Source organism: Mustela nigripes, chromosome 7 (assembly GCF_022355385.1).
Source record: "Mustela nigripes isolate SB6536 chromosome 7, MUSNIG.SB6536, whole genome shotgun sequence".
Classification (NCBI taxonomy): Eukaryota; Metazoa; Chordata; class Mammalia; order Carnivora; family Mustelidae; genus Mustela; species Mustela nigripes.
In genome coordinates this window covers 109400066-109417771 of record NC_081563.1, presented here as the reverse complement: position 1 = coordinate 109417771, position 17706 = coordinate 109400066, and the positions used below count along the sequence as shown (strand labels likewise).

General features: G+C 36.2%; 1 protein-coding gene across 4 annotated transcripts in view; it reads right to left on the bottom strand.

Moving 5' to 3' along the window:
* Positions 1-17706, bottom strand: part of LOC132021743 (glycerophosphocholine phosphodiesterase GPCPD1) — a 68343-nt gene that overhangs the window by 18134 nt on the left and 32503 nt on the right. For 3 of the 4 annotated variants that reach the window (XM_059406570.1, XM_059406569.1, XM_059406571.1), the window contains exons 5-12: positions 17049-17124; positions 15102-15143; positions 13183-13306; positions 9043-9274; positions 7350-7512; positions 6894-7026; positions 6047-6101; positions 2949-3041 (exon numbers count right to left, since the gene is read on the bottom strand). In XM_059406570.1, coding sequence (XP_059262553.1) covers positions 2949-3041; positions 6047-6101; positions 6894-7026; positions 7350-7512; positions 9043-9274; positions 13183-13306; positions 15102-15143; positions 17049-17124 — 918 coding nt within the window. The remainder of the gene's footprint in view (positions 1-2948; positions 3042-6046; positions 6102-6893; positions 7027-7349; positions 7513-9042; positions 9275-13182; positions 13307-15101; positions 15144-17048; positions 17125-17706) is intronic. The other variant, XM_059406572.1, reaches the window with a different exon arrangement.

Sequence of the window (17706 nt, the reverse complement as noted above, 5' to 3'; positions counted from 1 at the left end):
GCCTCAAATTATTACTGAATATTTAACCCTAGACAGGCCTAACATCCCAACATAGTGAATGATGAGAACAAATGTTCAGAGCCCACAGCAAGCCCATGCAGGGGAGCCCCCCTTAAAAAACAAACATCCAAAGGGGCATGTGTACTCGAATGTTTATAGCAGCAATGTCCACAATAGCCAAACTATGGAAAGAACCTAGATGTCCATCAACAGATGAATGGATCAAGAAGATGTGGTATATATACACAATGGAATACTATGCAGCCATCAAAAGAAATGAAATCTTGCCATTTGCGACAACATGGATGGAACTAGAGCGTATCATGCTTAGAGAAATAAGTCAAGCGGAGAAAGACAACTATCATATGATCTCCCTGATATGAGGAAGTGGTGATGCAACACGGGGGCTTAAGTGGGTACGAGAAGAATAAATGAAAGAAGATGGGATTGGGAGGGAGACAAACCATAAGTGACTCTTAATCTCACAAAACAAACTGAGGGTTGCTGGGGGGAGGGGGTTTGGGAGAAAGGGGTGGTATTATGGACATTGGGGAGGGTGTGTGTTTTGGTGAGTGCTGTGAAGTGTGTAAACCTGGTGATTCACAGACCTGTACCCCTGGGGATAAAAATATATGTTTATAAAAAATAAAAAATTATATTAAAAAAAAAAAAGAAAAAACAAACAAACAAACAAACAAACAAACAAAACACCTTCCAGCTCTTAAATTCTGGTTTTTGTTTTTGATGTAGGTGGGAGCGCCTGGAAGAAAAAAGCAGCTGGGAGGAGGCTAGGGCCCTGCAAACATATGATCCAGGAATCAGTCATTTCCCTACTTCCTGTCATACTGCTGACATTGTGACATATGCATATCCATGCTACATGACCAGGCAATCAACATGTACAAGTACTATACAAAGATTAATTTCTGTCAATAAGTTTCTAAACTTTTCTAAACCTTTTAAACTTAAGTTTGGTTTAAAAACAGCCACATTTTTTCAATGGTCGTGGAAAAAAAAAAAGTCTGTTTGACTTAAGTAGAAATACTTAACAGGAACTCTAATCTATTACAAATGTTTTCCCCATGAAAAAACCCGTTTTATGAGTTTACTACCATATCAAACATCACACTATTTAGGCACCCCTACCTTAAGGAAATGCATTAATGGACCACCAATAAATCATCAATCCAACAAATATGCTAAAATCTACTACATTTATATTCATCCACATACATATGGTATAAACCTGTACATATGGCTCTTCTAGAAGACACACAAGAAACTGTTAAGAGTAAGGGAGTGTGACCAAAGACAAAGGGGAAAGGAAGACTTATTTTTCATTTCATAATCTTCTTCAGTTTTATAATGTACATGAATTGATTTTGTTAAGGAAAATAGCAGCTTGAAAATTAAAACTAAAAATACATATAATTTTTTACTTTCATTCTCTAACTCATCCAGATTCAACTTAAAAACAAGATAAAGTCTGGTGAAAACAGGATCAGTAACACTTTTCCATTAACTCTCATAGGTTTTTTGAAATTACAGCTTGATTCATTAACCTCAATCTTGGTTATAAAGATCTTTCTGCTCCATTCCTTCCTGTCCACTTTTGCATTGATTTTTTTCCCAGGGCAAAACAATCTCCTCTTTTTCTACTAAGTTATTTTACCTCTATTATCTAAATAGGTGTATCTCCTTCCCTTTCCTAAGACTATGGACAAGAAGGGTCAGACCCTATGGTCTACCAAGAAGGACTTACAGCCTAGCCCCTTCACATATGCAAAAACAGGGGGGTCCACTTCTAGAAATGAAAGCATGCTTTTTCATACATCATAGCAATCCAAACCCCCATGACTGATTCAAATCCATGAGCAGGCAGGCACCTTACCATGTACACTACAACAATCATGCCTGGTAAAGTATTGTATGTTGGCAAACTAGCCTTAACATTAAATCACCTCAACAGAAAATAATACCCAACAGTTTAATAGAAAATGCCAAATAAACCTAGAAAGTTCTTAAGAAATCACTTGGTTACTTTATACACTAAAGTTTAAGTATTACACAATTATGTTTGAACAATAATTTTAAATTTTTAAATCTCCTTCTGGACTTTCTCCTCCATTGTGCCATTCTCCATTCTATCTCTACTCTGGGCCAGGCTTACTGTACCTTTGGCCACATTACCACTCCCCCTGCCTCTCTGTCCTCTTCAATTCCCCTGACATCAGGTACTTACATCTAGAGGTTTAGTTCTGAACATTTCCCTTCCTGACTCAAAAGTCTGTCACGTTCCCCTAGCTCCTAAATCTACACCCCTTTCCTAAGGCCCTCTTCCATTTGCTTGAAAGTGCTTTTCCACTGTGGTTCTTCTCTTCTGGCCAAATCATACTAACCTATTAATCTGAGGACAAGCTTGAGGCAAAACTAGAAGGGAGGCTAGAAAACAGACACTGTGACAGCTTCCTCTCTTGCTTTACTACAGGGAGAGTGGCAGACTGATACAGAAGCCACCTGGAAGGTTCCTTTGTTAGACAGTAAAAGAAAACAAATCAGCAATACAGAGACACTGCTCCAGGCAATTATTATTCTTATCTCTTTACTCAATGTTACAGGAACTTGACAGAGGAAAGAACTGGCATTAATTGCCCCCAAAAATGAATTGGTCAACTCTAATAAATAACTGTATGCATATATGTAAAATAAACTTCCTAGCCTTTAAACCTATCTAACGGTAAGAGTTTAAAAGGAAGGAATTTGGGGGCAACAGGGTGGCTCAGTCAATTGAGTGACCAACTCTTGATTTCAGCTCAGGTCATGATCTCAGGGTTGTGAGAGCAAACCCCGTGTCAGGCTCTGCACTGGGCACAGAGCTTAAGATTCTCTCTCCCTGTCCTCCCTCTCCGAAAAAATAAATAAAATAAAATGAAGGAATTTCAACATACCTTTTTCATTGTCAAACAACAGGTGAGATCATGATACACCACAGGCACAAAATCTTTTGAAAGATGTACATCAAATTCTACAAAGGCTGCACCCTAGAAGAAATAAAGGAAATGAGTACTTGAAAAACATTATCTAGCCCACAATACATCTAAAACTACAAGGACATTAGAAATTTACTGTTCACTATAAACTCACAGACCTGTACATAAAACAAAAAACTTCCTCATGAATTATGTTATGCTTTAAGCTTTTCTAAAAAGTAGTTTCTTCTCTTACAATGTTTTTATCATTCTTCACTGTAATAGCACAGCAATTTTTTTTTCTGGCAAAAACATGGGCACACTGATCCATCTGAACACACTCTAGGGCCACTCTATGGCAGTAGCCAGCCTGTCACCTTTGCTACTACTATAAGCATAAACAGAGCCTGCCGGAACAGGGAGCGGGGTCACCTTATGCCTTATTGCCCCTAAGTACCATAGGCAGCAGACCTTCAAAGATGAGGAGGTTAAAGGAAGAAGCCACTGTCTCAGCTCTGCACCCTGGTGCACTTGGGCGGCACACCTTACAGCCTTTCCTTGCAAAACCCCAGAAGCAGAGTAAAGAGGAAATGACAGGTGCTGCTGAAAAGACAGAAAGAAGCAAGGGGGTCAAGAATGGTGCCGCACAAGCCCAATCTCCTGACAGAGTGTCAAAAGGAAGGAGGATGATGACACGGAGTTAAGGGTGCATTCTTCCAAGTCAGAACCATTCTGACACAGGAATTAATCCAAATAAAGCTGAGAACATAAACTGACCCACAAAGGTGTGCATTCACGGAAAGAAAGCTGGCTGGGATCAAAGGAAACTAGGTCTGAGCATTCTGTACGTTACTGCAGCCTAGAGAAGTGCTTGTGTAAGGATGGATGATATGCTTCCACCCGTCCCCAAGCTTTAGGTCACGAAAAGGGTGTCCAACTTTTGAGGTCACATGGATCACAGACCAGAATCAAAGGAGCCTATTTCCTTGATGACTTCTGAAGCAGGAAATAAGTTTAGCTCCTTCCAGTGCTATAAACAAGACAGTAACACAAAGCATTTCTACTAGAGAACAAAACCTGCAATCCTTAAACAAATTATAGCTCTGTAGTTTAAATGTTTAACTTTACAGGATTACCACCCTTTAGGAAGGTAATTTTACTAAGAGATAAAATCTGATCCCTAGATCCATGTGTAAGCTTTAAGGAGTAAGATAATAACACAAAGAACCCCTTTAAGGATATGTTTTTAGTATTAAAATAAACAAGCCATTAATAACCAGCATATGGCATTCTAAAATGCGATCTATATGACTTATGAAGGATCTCAACAGAACATGGAAGAAAAAAAGCTTAATGAAATTTTCTCTCGAAAAGCACAGAGGGATGCATGGATGGCTCAGTCAATTAAGTAACCGACTCTTGATTTTGGCTCAGGTCATGATCTCAAGGATGTGAGACTAAGCCCTGTGTCAGACTCTGTGCTAGGCGTGGAGTCTGCTTAAGATTCTCTCCTTCCGCTCCCTCTCCCAACCTTCCTCTCTTTAAAAAAAAAAAAAAAAAAAAAAAAAGCATGGAGACACTGCAAGTTCGTTAACATGATCTTCATGTGTTTACAGAATAAATCAATGTATAGAATAGTTATTAGCTACCATGAAAACCAGTTCCAAATAATGAAGTAGAGCCCAACACTCATAGATTTAATATCCTTTCAACAAAAAGGCAAAGAAATCCACTATTCATATTTTTAAACACTAAAATAATTAATGTAAAATGTCATGAATTATAAAATGCTTCATATACCACTAGAAAGAGGAAAAAATGCTGCCCATGATACCAGGATGCAAGGCTAAGAAAGTAGTAAAACCCTTACCAATTGTAGAGATGCTTTAATATGAAAAAAGTATGTCTTGGAATAGATGTTTGCTCATATAAGTGATAAGATTAAACATCACACTAATCAAGTTTATTTGCTGAACTATTTTATAAAGAGGCAAAAGCTTAAGGCATGCGGAGCACACTGTGGAAAAAATGAAAATAAAAGAATGAGTTGTTCCTCCATTTCCTCCCTAGTTTAACTTCAGGGCATGAAGCTTTTCAGTCAGGTACAAGGCAGCAGGGGGAGACCTGGAAATCTCAGGTTCTTGATTAAAAATGTCAAGTTGGGGGCGGCTGGGTGGCTCAGTGGGTTAAGCCTCTGCCTTCAACTCAGGTCATAATCCCAGGGTCCTGGGATGGAGCCCTGCATCGAGCTCTCCGCTCAGCAGGCAGCTGGCCTCCACTTCTCTCTCTGCCTGCCTCTCTGCCTACTTGTGATCTCTGTCTGTCAAATAAATAAATAAAATCTTAAAAAAATAATAAAAATGTCAAGTTGTAGTTGCTGAAAAAAACTAAAAGCTAAAAAATAGACTCTAACCTTTAATAAATGGTTAAAAGGAATTAAGAAATTTAATATAATCAAGTTGGTATGCAGGAGATAAACTGACAGACTTAAGTGTTATATAAAACCACCATCAAATCCTTCTGTAATCATTATTTCCAAAGTATCTGAATGAGACAATATTCAGTTAATGAAAACCAGTGCTTAATGGGGAATGTTTTTCTTGTCCCAATCACTCAAAATTTGTAAACTCAGGGGCTCCTGGGTGGCTCAGTCGGTTGAATGTTTGCCTACACCAGGGATCATGATCTCTGGGTTCTGGGATTGAGGCCCACATTGGGCTTCCTGCTGAGTGGGGAGCCTGCTTTTCTCTCTCTCTCTGTCCCTCCCCCTGCTTATGCTCTCTTGCTCTCTCTCAATAAATAAAATCTTTTAAAACAAACAACAAAAAAACCCTTGTAATCTCAAACAAAGATGCTAATGATTCTATAGTTTTCATCACAATCCTAATCAAGAATCTAAAAACAAATGCTCAAAGATACTTTACCTTCGCTTAGAATCATATTCAGAAGAATGCATTTTTAACCTACTTAACCTTTATAAGCTTTTAATGGAACAGACTACCCAGGCCCACATTTCTCTACTTTGCTACCTTTGGACCAACAGTCCCAAGTTTTCAAAAAAAGAGAGGGTCACTTACATGACTAGCAGCATTTCTTAAAGAAGCAATAGTATTTTCTTGAACTTTAGCAAGCCTGAAAGAGAAGAAATAGCTGACATCAGGCTCTGTGCTTGGAGTCGGAGGGATAAGTCTGTTTGTCCCTCCCTGTGCTCTTGCTGTCTCTCTCTAATAAATAAGTAAAATCTTAAAAAAATAAAAATAAGGAAGCCAACTATGTCTCTAACAATGGAACCAGTTCAAAATTCTCTATTCTGAAGCTACTTCTGCCATCCCCAAATTAAGACTGTGACCATCACTTGGTGATGCATTTATTCCATAAAAACAAGCTCTAATGACAAGTACGTATAAGCCAAATATAAACATATCCCACAGCCACACATACCTCCCCCAGTAAGGTGGCCAGTCAAGGAAAACCACCTTTTGCAGTTGCATAAAGTAGAACACAAAGACTTGCTCCTTGCAATGGTGCCTCAGAGGATTTAATCCTGGCAGACCGGGAGAACTGGAAAGGCTGAGACCCGGCAGGACAGCAGTATGGAAATGATACCAAGAAGTACGGGTGAGGAAACTGAGACCCAGAAAGGGGAGCACGCGAAAAGTTGGGACCACAACACACACACTGAGATTCAGATTGCTTCCTGCATCGAGCTTTTCCTCCTGGCTTTCTGTTTTAATGTCCCTCTTTGCATCAGTTTAGTAGATTTTAGACAGACTGTCCAGAGTCTTATGAGAGAGTTTCTACTTAATTTGAATTACATTAAATCCCAGGTAATAAAGGATCCCTGACCTTCAGTGGGCCAACCCAACGGAGCCTTATCATGCACAAGCTACCAAGCACTAGATGCTGCTCAAATATTCAACCTACTGAGCAGTTGTTGTCGAATTCCCTGCACCTCGGTGTCCAACGTCCAATGGTGTTCTCGGCTTCCAATACTTGGAAAATGAAGATTTCATGTCACAACTGTATCCTGGTAATGGCTTAATAATTATATAGTCAACTTCCATAGAAAAAAGGGGGAGAAATAAAGATAAAGCCGATTAAAAAGGCCACAATGAGCATCTAAGTAGTATTAACATTTAAGTACTTGAACCAACTTTATCAATCTCTATCAAACAGAAAACAAGTAACACGCCAAAACCGGTTCAAAGCAAAGCTTCCAGAAAATTTCACAGATGCCCCTTATTGCTACTATAGTAGATAATATTCTATAAACAAATAATTTAACACCATTCCCAAAAGCTCAATTTGAAATTAACTAACCAAAATTCAAATCTAATCTTTGCTCATTTATAAAGGGCCCCTCTGTTTCTCCCAGCTTACCTCTCACTTTGCCTATTGTTTTTCTGGAATTTCTGCTCATTATGGGAAGAGTGAGAATTCCAGCGCTCTTCCCACTCTCAGCAATGGTAGATGATAAGAGGCATGCTGTCCCTACATGTCCAGGAAGGGCATCACCCTGAACTACATGTTCACTGAGATCTTCCTGAAATAAAAAATGAGGTTTAAAATAATCCATATTCTTACACTTCAGTATTTCCCATTTGAAAGTAAAAAAACTCCCTTAAAATTAATCCAAAATCTATTGAAGAAGATCAGTAATAAATAGGAATCAAATTTATATTCAGGTAATTTAGATAGAGTATTTATAAAATAAATGATACATTTTCTTTTAGTATATAATATTTGAAAATTTTATATAGTACTTCATTAGTCATAACTCTGGTGATTGGCACTTCTGATTCTCTAACATGTATCAGATGAATTTCAAACACTGACAAAGTTTCTAAGTATCTTTATATTCAAAAACTAACAAACACCTGTAGTTAGCCGTTAATGTGTATTATATTCTCTAAAAATGCTTTCCAACAGAGGACATAAAGAGATAGTTAACTCTCCAGGAAACTGAATACTCATTTGGACATTACACTGGATATTTTATCAGCCCAGTCTACAAATAAAATAGTATTTCCAAAATTGCTAAACAAATGAAAAGCAAGTTAGGACATTTAAGAGTATTAAAAGGTACATCCTTAAGAAATAAGGAAATGTTCAAAATTTCATACAATGCAAAGCAGCCAAAAAGCCAGTAGCAAAGGCGATGCATAAAGGCATCATCAAATTAAATAATTCAAAGAGTATAATAATTTTAATTGACAAGTGTAACATATGTTACTTGTGGGGTTAAATCCATTCTGTCTTCTGCTATTTTCACAAAACTGTGGTTGGGTGCCCTCATCTAAAGGAAATGGGAGTGGAAGTACCAAAGATCAAGAATCTAAGGAAAGCAATAACCACTAGCTGGGCACAATCAAGCAAGGACCTTCATTACCAAGGACCCAGCAAAACTTGTGAAGACGAGAGCACTTGTATAGCCACCAAGTCAGAGGGCTCTAGTGTTAGGAGTCATGAGTAACTCTGGAAGGCTAGCAGCAGATTCTGAACAATTTTCACAGCAACTCTTTTTTGCTACATATTTACAATATCAAGTGAAGTTGCAAAAATGAGTCCACTGTTAAGAATTCTTATAATAAAATGCCTCAATAAGCTACACACTTTAGTCATGAGGAGGCCTCAATCATATTGAGTCCTGGGTTGCCTATCAAGAGTTACACAGTCTGCTCATCCCTCTGTTTATCCTTGGAGGCTCCTTTGTATATTATTCATTTATACTTAGAATAGGCACAAGGGCGCCTGGTTGGCTCAGTCAGCAGAGCACACAACTTTTGATCTCAGGATTGTGAGTTCAAGACCCATGTTGGTTTAAAAAAAAAGAACAGGCATAAACATTAAGACATCTGGTCTTGATGTAAAACATCAATTCAACTGAGACTTTTTTTAATAGTACTTGAGTCTATCAACTCCAAGTTTTTTAAGCCTGCTAAAATGTATAGAAAAATAAACATCTAAAAGGATGCATGAATCATGGATTTACACTCAGACTAAAATCAAAACATTTAAAAATAAGCCCATGCCTGCATTCTTTCTCAACTCTCTCCATGAAATAATTACTCACCTCAAAAAAATCAAATATTAGCTCCAGGTTATCTGGTTCCATTGTCTGTATGCTGTACTCTGTCCAACGATCGGGCTGCAAGCCATACCCACATTCTGGCTGGGAATGCCTGCACTTGAACTCATTGTCGCTTATTAAGGATATCTCGAGGCTGTTGGACATTTTGTGAAGAACGGTGGGAGACACCCTATCATCATCATCTTCTTCCAGGCCCTCTAATGTCAGCTTTACCCTACACCGTTGGAAAAAATAATGAAATGTAAAAAAAAAAAAAAAATGGAAAAGGAAAACTCATACAAATGTTACCTGAACACCAACTTTAAAAGTGCACCCTGAATATGCTAATCCTTCAAGTAACAAAAATATGGTATTATATGAGACTACACGTATTACTGGTTAAGGCGTTAGTTATGTTTTATAAGATATTGATGTCTTTATCTACATGTATTTCTGCAAAGAATTAAAACAAGATAAATGCTCATTGTATCTAAGGTTATCAGTAATTCTTTTTCTATAGAGGCATTTACTATTATCTCATTTATATATGGCTATCTCAATTTCTTTTGAAAAGTCTCACAAAAGAATATATGTATAAAAACAAGCATAATACTGAAACCATATTCTGTTAGTGTACATTACAAGACTAGAGTAGGAGGCTGTAAATTAAAAATTTTCTCGGGGCGCCTGGGTGGCTCAGTGGGTTAAGCCACTGCCTTCAGCTTAGGTCATGATCTCAGGGTCCTGGGATCGAGTCCCGCATCGGGCTCTCTGCCTCTCTGCCTACTTGTGATCTCTCTCTGTCAAATAAATAAATAAAATCTTAAAAAAAAAACAAAACAAAAACAAAAAAAATTTTCTCCTTTCGGGTGCCTGGGTGGCTCAGTGGTTAAGCATTTGCCTTCAGCTCAGGTCTTCATCCCATCAGGCCCTGCACAGGGCTCTTTGCTCAGTGGGGAGCCTGCTTCTCCCTCTCCCACTCCCTTGCTTGTGTTCCCTCTCTTGTTGTAGTGTTCTGTGTCAAATAAAAAAATAAAATCTTTTAAAAATAGGGAGAGGGTGGTTGGGTTATGAACATTGGGGAGGGTATGTGCTATGGTGAGTGTTGTAAAATGTGTAAATCTGATGATTCACAGACCTGTACCCCTGGGACAAGTAACACATTATATGTTAATAAAAATAATTAAAAAATATATTTTTAAAGAAATTTCCCCTTTCTTCTACCTTACCACAGTGTGTCCAGGTATTCTGTGAAAAGTACATTATTTTTAAAAAATAGTACACTAAATGTTTATTTGTATGCATGCACATTTTTTACATGTGTGTATGTACTTCCATATAACTACTTTTTAAATGAAACAAACAGGGCACCTGGGTGGCTCAGTCAGTTAAGCATCTGCCTTCAGTTCAGGTCATCATCTCAGGGTCCTGGCTTTGAGCCCCACATGGGGCTCCCTGCCCTTCCACCCCACTTGAGCAGTCTCTTACTCTCTCAAAAAATAAAAAAAATTTAAAAATTACATAAAGAATAGTTCTGGATAACTGATTCTATTAGTGAACCTCAAGGAACATTCTCTACCAGGATATATGAAGAGAGACCACATTTGGACAGTAATAAATAAGCAAGAACGGTACAAAGATAAAAATAACTATTCTGAAAACAGCAATGTTACTAGAAAAATTTTGTAAATTTTATTTTACAAAAAAATAAATAAATTCAAGTTTAAAGGAATTTATGAAAAAATTTCAGTCATTTATATTAAATGTTTTCTTCAAACAGCTCTATAATGGTTATAATCTCTTTCCACTTACAGAGAGAGTAAACTGAATGAGAAGCTTGTTTAAAACTTAGTGGTAATGAAAAAAATTTTTTTAAAAACTTGCTGATAATGAGAAAGAACAGCATGTCTAGCATTTTATTTAAAATGCATAAGCTGTTGCTAAGTTTTTAAAGTCCTGATATTCTTGCAGACCGATTTATCTCCTACCCCATAAAGGTTTAGTTTATCATTAAATACTAGTTTGGGAGGAAAAGGTGGTCAGAACACAAATTTCTAGTTATACACAAATTTTAATAAAGTTTACCACTTTTTTTTTTTAAAGTAATTTCTCCATCCAACATGGGGCTCATATTCACGACCCTGAGATCAAGAGTCACATACTCTTCAGACTGAGCCAGCCAGGTACTCCATACACAATTATTTCAACAGCAATCAGTTATTTAATTTGCAGAGCCCACCGAAGTTTGGTTATACAAAAATATTCCAATTTAAGCCTGATTAACACAATAATATATACTAACACTCAAAATAACTTCTATATAAACAAGAATGGTATAGGACTCAGCATGCATTTGCAATCAGAAATCTGTAAGCAGAACCCCAACCATTAATTATCTATTAATTTCTTAACTTAAGTCAAGGAAAGAAAAAAATCCTCGTAAGCCCAACCAACCATCTGGTTTATCTTCTACAGTTATTTCAAGGTCTTACTCTCTCTCTCTCTCTTTTTTTTTTTTTTTAAGATTTTATTTATCTATTTGACATAGCGAGAGAGCACAAGCAGTAGAAATGGCAGAGGGAGAGGGAGAAGCAGGCTCCCCACTGAGCAGGGAGCCAGATGACCCTGGGATCACACCCTAAGCTAAAGACAGATGCCCAACCATCTGAGCCACCCAGGCAGCCCTCAAGGTTTTATTCTTATTTTAAGAAGACCCTTTATAGTTGTAACACGATTTATTTCTTCTCCCATGTAAATAAAAGATTCAATTATGTAAACACTCCACCCCAAGCACAGAGCCAAATCTCACCACCAAGTGAGATCAATACAGGAGCCAAATGCAAGAGGCTTTACTGACTGAGCCACCCAGCCTGCCCCTCCGCCCTAGGTGGGGGGTCAGGGTGGGTCTCACATGGGTGCATTGGAGCTCTCCTGCAAAAAAAATCCCTAAATAAATAAAGTTTAAAAGAAAAAAGGATTCAATTATGTATGAAAAAGGCCTAGAAGCACTATGAACAAAGATAAGATACACCCAAAACCTTTCACTTCTCAGAATAGCTAATGCAAAGGACTTCGAAATGCTACCCACTCTGTTCCTTTTTAATTTTATGACTGGAATAAGTACTACAGTATTTAAGCGGTTATTACAAAACATTTATGAGTTATTACCTACAGTATTTTTAAGTCTTTTTATAAAGACACTAAGTACTGTATTACTCATTACTTCAGTTGCTGAAAATGGCCCTTTCAACCCAACCCTGACATTTTGTCAGAAAAGGATGCATTACATACCAAAACTTACAACTCTCAGTCCCTAAGTTATAAAAACTCAAATGATAGGGCTGCCTGGGTCACTGAGAAGCCAGCTCACTTAAAGGTATATATGATGGACATTACAGAAAAATCAAGTTACCCACTATGTAGCTATTTACACAAAGCTTGAAATCTACTCCTAATACAGAATTAGGAAGAAACGAATCTGGAACTGCCATGATCACTGTTAACTTTCTTCATGAAAAAATTTTCATTTTCAAGCCACAGGAACACTTTAGATCACTGAAGGATATTCCCAATAGTCATTTTTCTCTGTTTATACCATTATCCCCTCATTTAGCACAAATTCATTTCTGTCATATCAATTTTAAGACAAAATATCGCCACACTAAGAAATTTTAAATGGGGGCACCTAGGTGGCTCAGTTGGTTAAATGTCCAACTCCTAGTTTCAGCTAAGGTCATGATCTCAGGATCATGGGATCTCTGCACAGTCAGCTTGCCCCTTTCCCTCTGCTCCCCCAGCTCACATTCATGTTTTCTTTCTCTAATAAATACACAAAATCCTTAAAAAAAAAAAATTCTGAATGCTAGAAACCACAAAGGTATATACATTTGGAAAAAACTTACCTAGATAGAAAAATTTTCTGCTTCCAAATTTAGCAATTAATATTAACAATCTGAGTCAGGGAACAATCTGAGTCAGGGAAGCAGTTCACTCTCACAAGACCCTTCAATAAGAAAATGTAACCTTATCTATATGTGTGCTATGTTCTTAGTATATACACTTAAAGGCTAAAAACAAATAGGTCAGAAATCTACAGCATTAGTAAAAATGAACAGGTTAAGTAACAAATTCACATGGTCATACCTAAATCTAGATTTTTTTAATTTTTTCTTTGTTATTGAGACAGGAGGTTTTTCAGAATAATGCAAACGTAATCGTATTTCAGTCTGACATGTCAGCCATCCAGAATCCAGAGTCTCAACACCATCTGGCAGAGTAAGTATGAAGAACAGTAATTATTATACACACTTTTTCAAACAATCTGGTAAGTACAACACACCTTTGACAATTCTAGTTCATGTTCACATTTGCATACACTCAGTTTATATATCACTGGAACTTCTCTCCAAAGCAAACACACATGTAGTTTTAAATTTGTTCCTCAAAAACTTTTATATGAAGTCAGGGGAAAAAAGTTAAATGTTAACAATTAGCCATATTTAACCACTTAAGTAAATTAAAATTTCTTACTGAATCCATTATCGAGGTAACAGCATCTATTTCTGAGAGAATACCACATTCCTCACTGGTTCTAACCTAATAGTGTTTCACTGAGGACCACTATCACACTTCCAAAGGGTCACATGAGCTACCCAGCTGGAACAAGTTCTACCACTAATGCTGGAGCTTGAGACAGAAGGTTGAAACCAAAACTGTGAGTCAATTCTGTATTCTTGCATTTAGAAATTCGGACATAAATAAATGGCAGGATTGTGATAACACTGTATTAGTATTATTTAACTTGAAGTTTCCTGTTAAAATAGGTCATAAAATTTTTATAAATACCAGAGAGCTGTCAGCCATTTTGGACCTAAGTTTTTTATCAATAAGACTTAAAAAAAAAAAAAAAAAAAAGAAGTTTTTCTCTTTAGGTATAACTTAGGTTCAATAATTACTAAATTTTAAAAGTAAAGAGAAACCACTATCCTCTCTTAATTTTAAACTGTTCTCAGAAATGGACAAATTTGGAAAGACAGTCTTCCATCCTGACAGCTAACTTAAGCTGAGTTTAAGAGAACAACTACAAAAGAGCAAAGAAATACCTGCATTTGTAACTCTGCAGAAATATTAACATACAGTAGAGGGACATGTCCTGCCTTACAGTTAGGGACATGAGAAAGCTACTTCTCCATCCAGCAAGCTCTCTAAAACATGTAGCATAAATATCTTTTGTAAATAAAGAGAACAAGACTCTAAAATACTAAAACTAAAGCTATGCAAGTATTTTAGACTACCTTACAATGTAATATAAGTCATCCCAAATAAAATTAAGGAAAAGAAGTAAAATTTCTATCCAAACACTGCCAAAGCATGTGTACATTTCTCAAGTGTATAAACATAGGCGCCTAGTATCAGCAATTTATCTCTGGTTCACGGCCAGTGCAAGTACACCTTCTGCTCACCCCCTCTGTATCTTTGACCAGTTTAGGATCTAAAACAAAAATGCAGCTTAGCATCGTAACACTATTCTACTGTGAGAACCCCAGTCACCAAAGACAACTTGAACCTTAGTGAAGCACAAAAATATATGAATGCATGAAATTTTCAACATATTCAGAAGTAAAAGGATCATCTACTCCACCATAAATTAATTTTTAAAGTCTCAGGAGAATTACTGGAACATTTTGTTTAATCTGGATTTTACTGTAAGTGCATATACACACAAACTGCACAAACCTCACTTAAGAGTCTAGAATGCTTGGAAACATTAATACCAAACACAGGGGTTAAAAGGGGATGATATATTAACAGTTAAGTATAATACTCTTAAATTAAGCATAGTAATTCATACATCTAAGTCACCAGTCAAAAACCAAAAGGATAAAATTTTAAAGCTTAAGAATTATACTGGAAACTACTATTTAACACAATGTGGTTGTTTCTTGGATCTAGCCTCTATTTTCAGTATCATACTGTAACATTTCCCTGTGCTGTTTCTAATGAAAAGAAAGGTAACATCTCAGTGGTATCAGTAAAGACTGTCAAAATTCAGTCTCACTTACTGTGGATTCCAAATTGTCCATCGTCAATAATAATTTCAGTTTCTAGAATTGAAGGAAAATAAAAAAAACACCTAGTTAAAATTCATGATTTATACAGAATGCATAACTGAGAAATTACCCACCTTAAGGATTTTTAAAATATGAAATCTAAAATTTAAAAGCAGCCCCAAATGAATAAGCATATTTATTGTAGCCCTCAATAAAGAATTCCCTTTTAAGGAGGTACTCAAACAGTAGAAGTTCTTACAAACTTGGTGATGATTTGTGGTGTTACAAGGAAGGGAAAGAAAACTCCTCAGAGAGGCCCTCTAGAGGCACTGGGACAAACCTCTACACCCACCAATTTATATGACAGGCTGCTGGACAACAGTATCTCCTGGGTGATTTTTTAAACCAAAGGTCTTGGCACAATTAAAATGCTTATTCTTATGTAGTGCATATTCTGAACTTATCTAAAACGTAACTCTCCTCGAATCCCAACTATTCTCTAGAGCCAGCTACAAGCTTCAAAAACAGCACATACTTACCTGCATATACAGAGCTGTGAGGAACTACCAAAAGAATAAGTGCTAGCACATTCCTTTCTAACAGAAATTTCAGCTAAATAAGAAAAGCTGGTAAGCCCCACCCTCTTCAGTAAAACACTAATGATCTTCCCTGCTACTTCCTTTCCCAGTTTAACTTTAAACGTTAAGTTTGAAATATTTGTCAAAATAGGTGTGATAGTTCCCAATAAAGATTCTTGGTAGATTTCACGCAGCTCTTAAGTTTAGAGATTATGCTTTGCAAAAGTATAAAATTAATTTTTAAAAGATCAGAAACAAACATCCCATTTCTTATAATAAGGAAATATATTTAACTGCAAGATGCTTCCAAATGCAATTATTTTTCAAATGTTTAATACCTAATAATTTCCAACCTCAGTATGGGACTATTATAATTCTATAGTATGCTGTTCATGAAAACTTTAAATATATGATCAAAAATGTATTAAAACATAAAAGAAAATCCAATAAAGAGGATGGAATGAAGTATCTGTTTAAACAAGACATGTCCTTGCCACAGGGTAAAGCAGGATCTCTCACTACTTTCTAATCTAAGATAGCTACTAGCAAGCCATTATTATCTTTAAATTCTAATTTTCTCTAGAAAATAAAAGATACAGTTCTCAGCACGAGTGAATCTACAGATGAATCCAAGTGGGTAATTTATGCATATGATATGAACTTCAAATTTTAATCTCAGTAAGGAAAAGGAAATTCAAAAATACTTGTATGAAGAGAATTGCCATTTTTTGGCACAAAAAAACGGAATGATGTTTTAGGGGGGGGAAAAAAAACAAGAACAAAATAAAATCAACTATCTGAATATCAATTTTAACATAGCCAGCAGGTATTTAAGTAAATCAGGAGGAAAATATGTCTGCTACAACCAAGAAATCTGAATGCATTCATACAAGTTTATTCAAGTATTTACTAGTTTAAAAAAACAACAACACAGAATAAATAGGATAACTTATTCAATTGCTCCTACTATTCAAAGTTAAAAATTTAAGAATTTTTGTTTTGGATTAACTCTTTCCTCAAATGTTCTCTAAGCTCTCTGAGCAAGTAATCAAATAAAGCCATGGATGCTCAGTCAAGAAGAATGTTATTTTGCAAACTTTGTTAAATATTCCAAATGAAAATAAATATTCCACAATAAATTAATCAAATCCCCCCAAATAAAAATAACCTGGCAAGCATTTCTAACAAAGTTTATAAAGAAAGGCAATTAAGAACTGTTTAGTTTTAAAAGATCCATGATATGCTAAGTGAAATTTGCAGTACTGATAATGCATTGACCTTAAACTTTAGAATAAAAATTTATTAAATCCCACTAAGCCATTGTGCAGCATATTAGTAACTTTATGCATATGCCTCAAACAGATGCAGTTAATGCCCATACCTAAAGGGGTTATTGATCGTGGTTGTAGATGAGTCTCCCACTTGTGAACTATGACTTGGCATGGACCACCGATAGTCTGCAATTTAAAAGTTAAACGTCTGCAATAATTTCTTATATCTTATTTTCTACCCATGACTCCATTAGATGTTTGTGGCCTAAGTCTTATACTAAATATGAAACCAAAAGATTCATCTTGTTATTTATCAATATTATATGCCAAAAATCAGGATGTACCAGGTCACAAAACATGAGTGCTGGAAGAAAAGGACGGTGAGGCAGTAAACAAGAAAAAGGAGATGAAACTGGCACATAAAACCATCTTAAATCCTTTCTTAAATCTGCCTACAGTACTCCTAATTAGTTGGTAAACTCCCATAAATTAAAGTTAACACCAAATATACTTTATGCCTGGTTGTCAGTGGTCAATGAGGTATTACTGAATAAAGTTATCTCAAGTAACTCTCCAAGTGTTTGGGAAAAGCCTATACTCTGTGATAGTAGGAATAGTAGGTACAAGTACTAGATCAGTGATCACAAGGAACTAGAGGGCATAAAAGGTTCTTTATTATAGTAAGTAAATAACAGGAAGAACATCAGATTTCTTGTATTATAGTAACCATTGTTTCTAAAGAGTACAGGAAAACCCTAAAAGAAAATA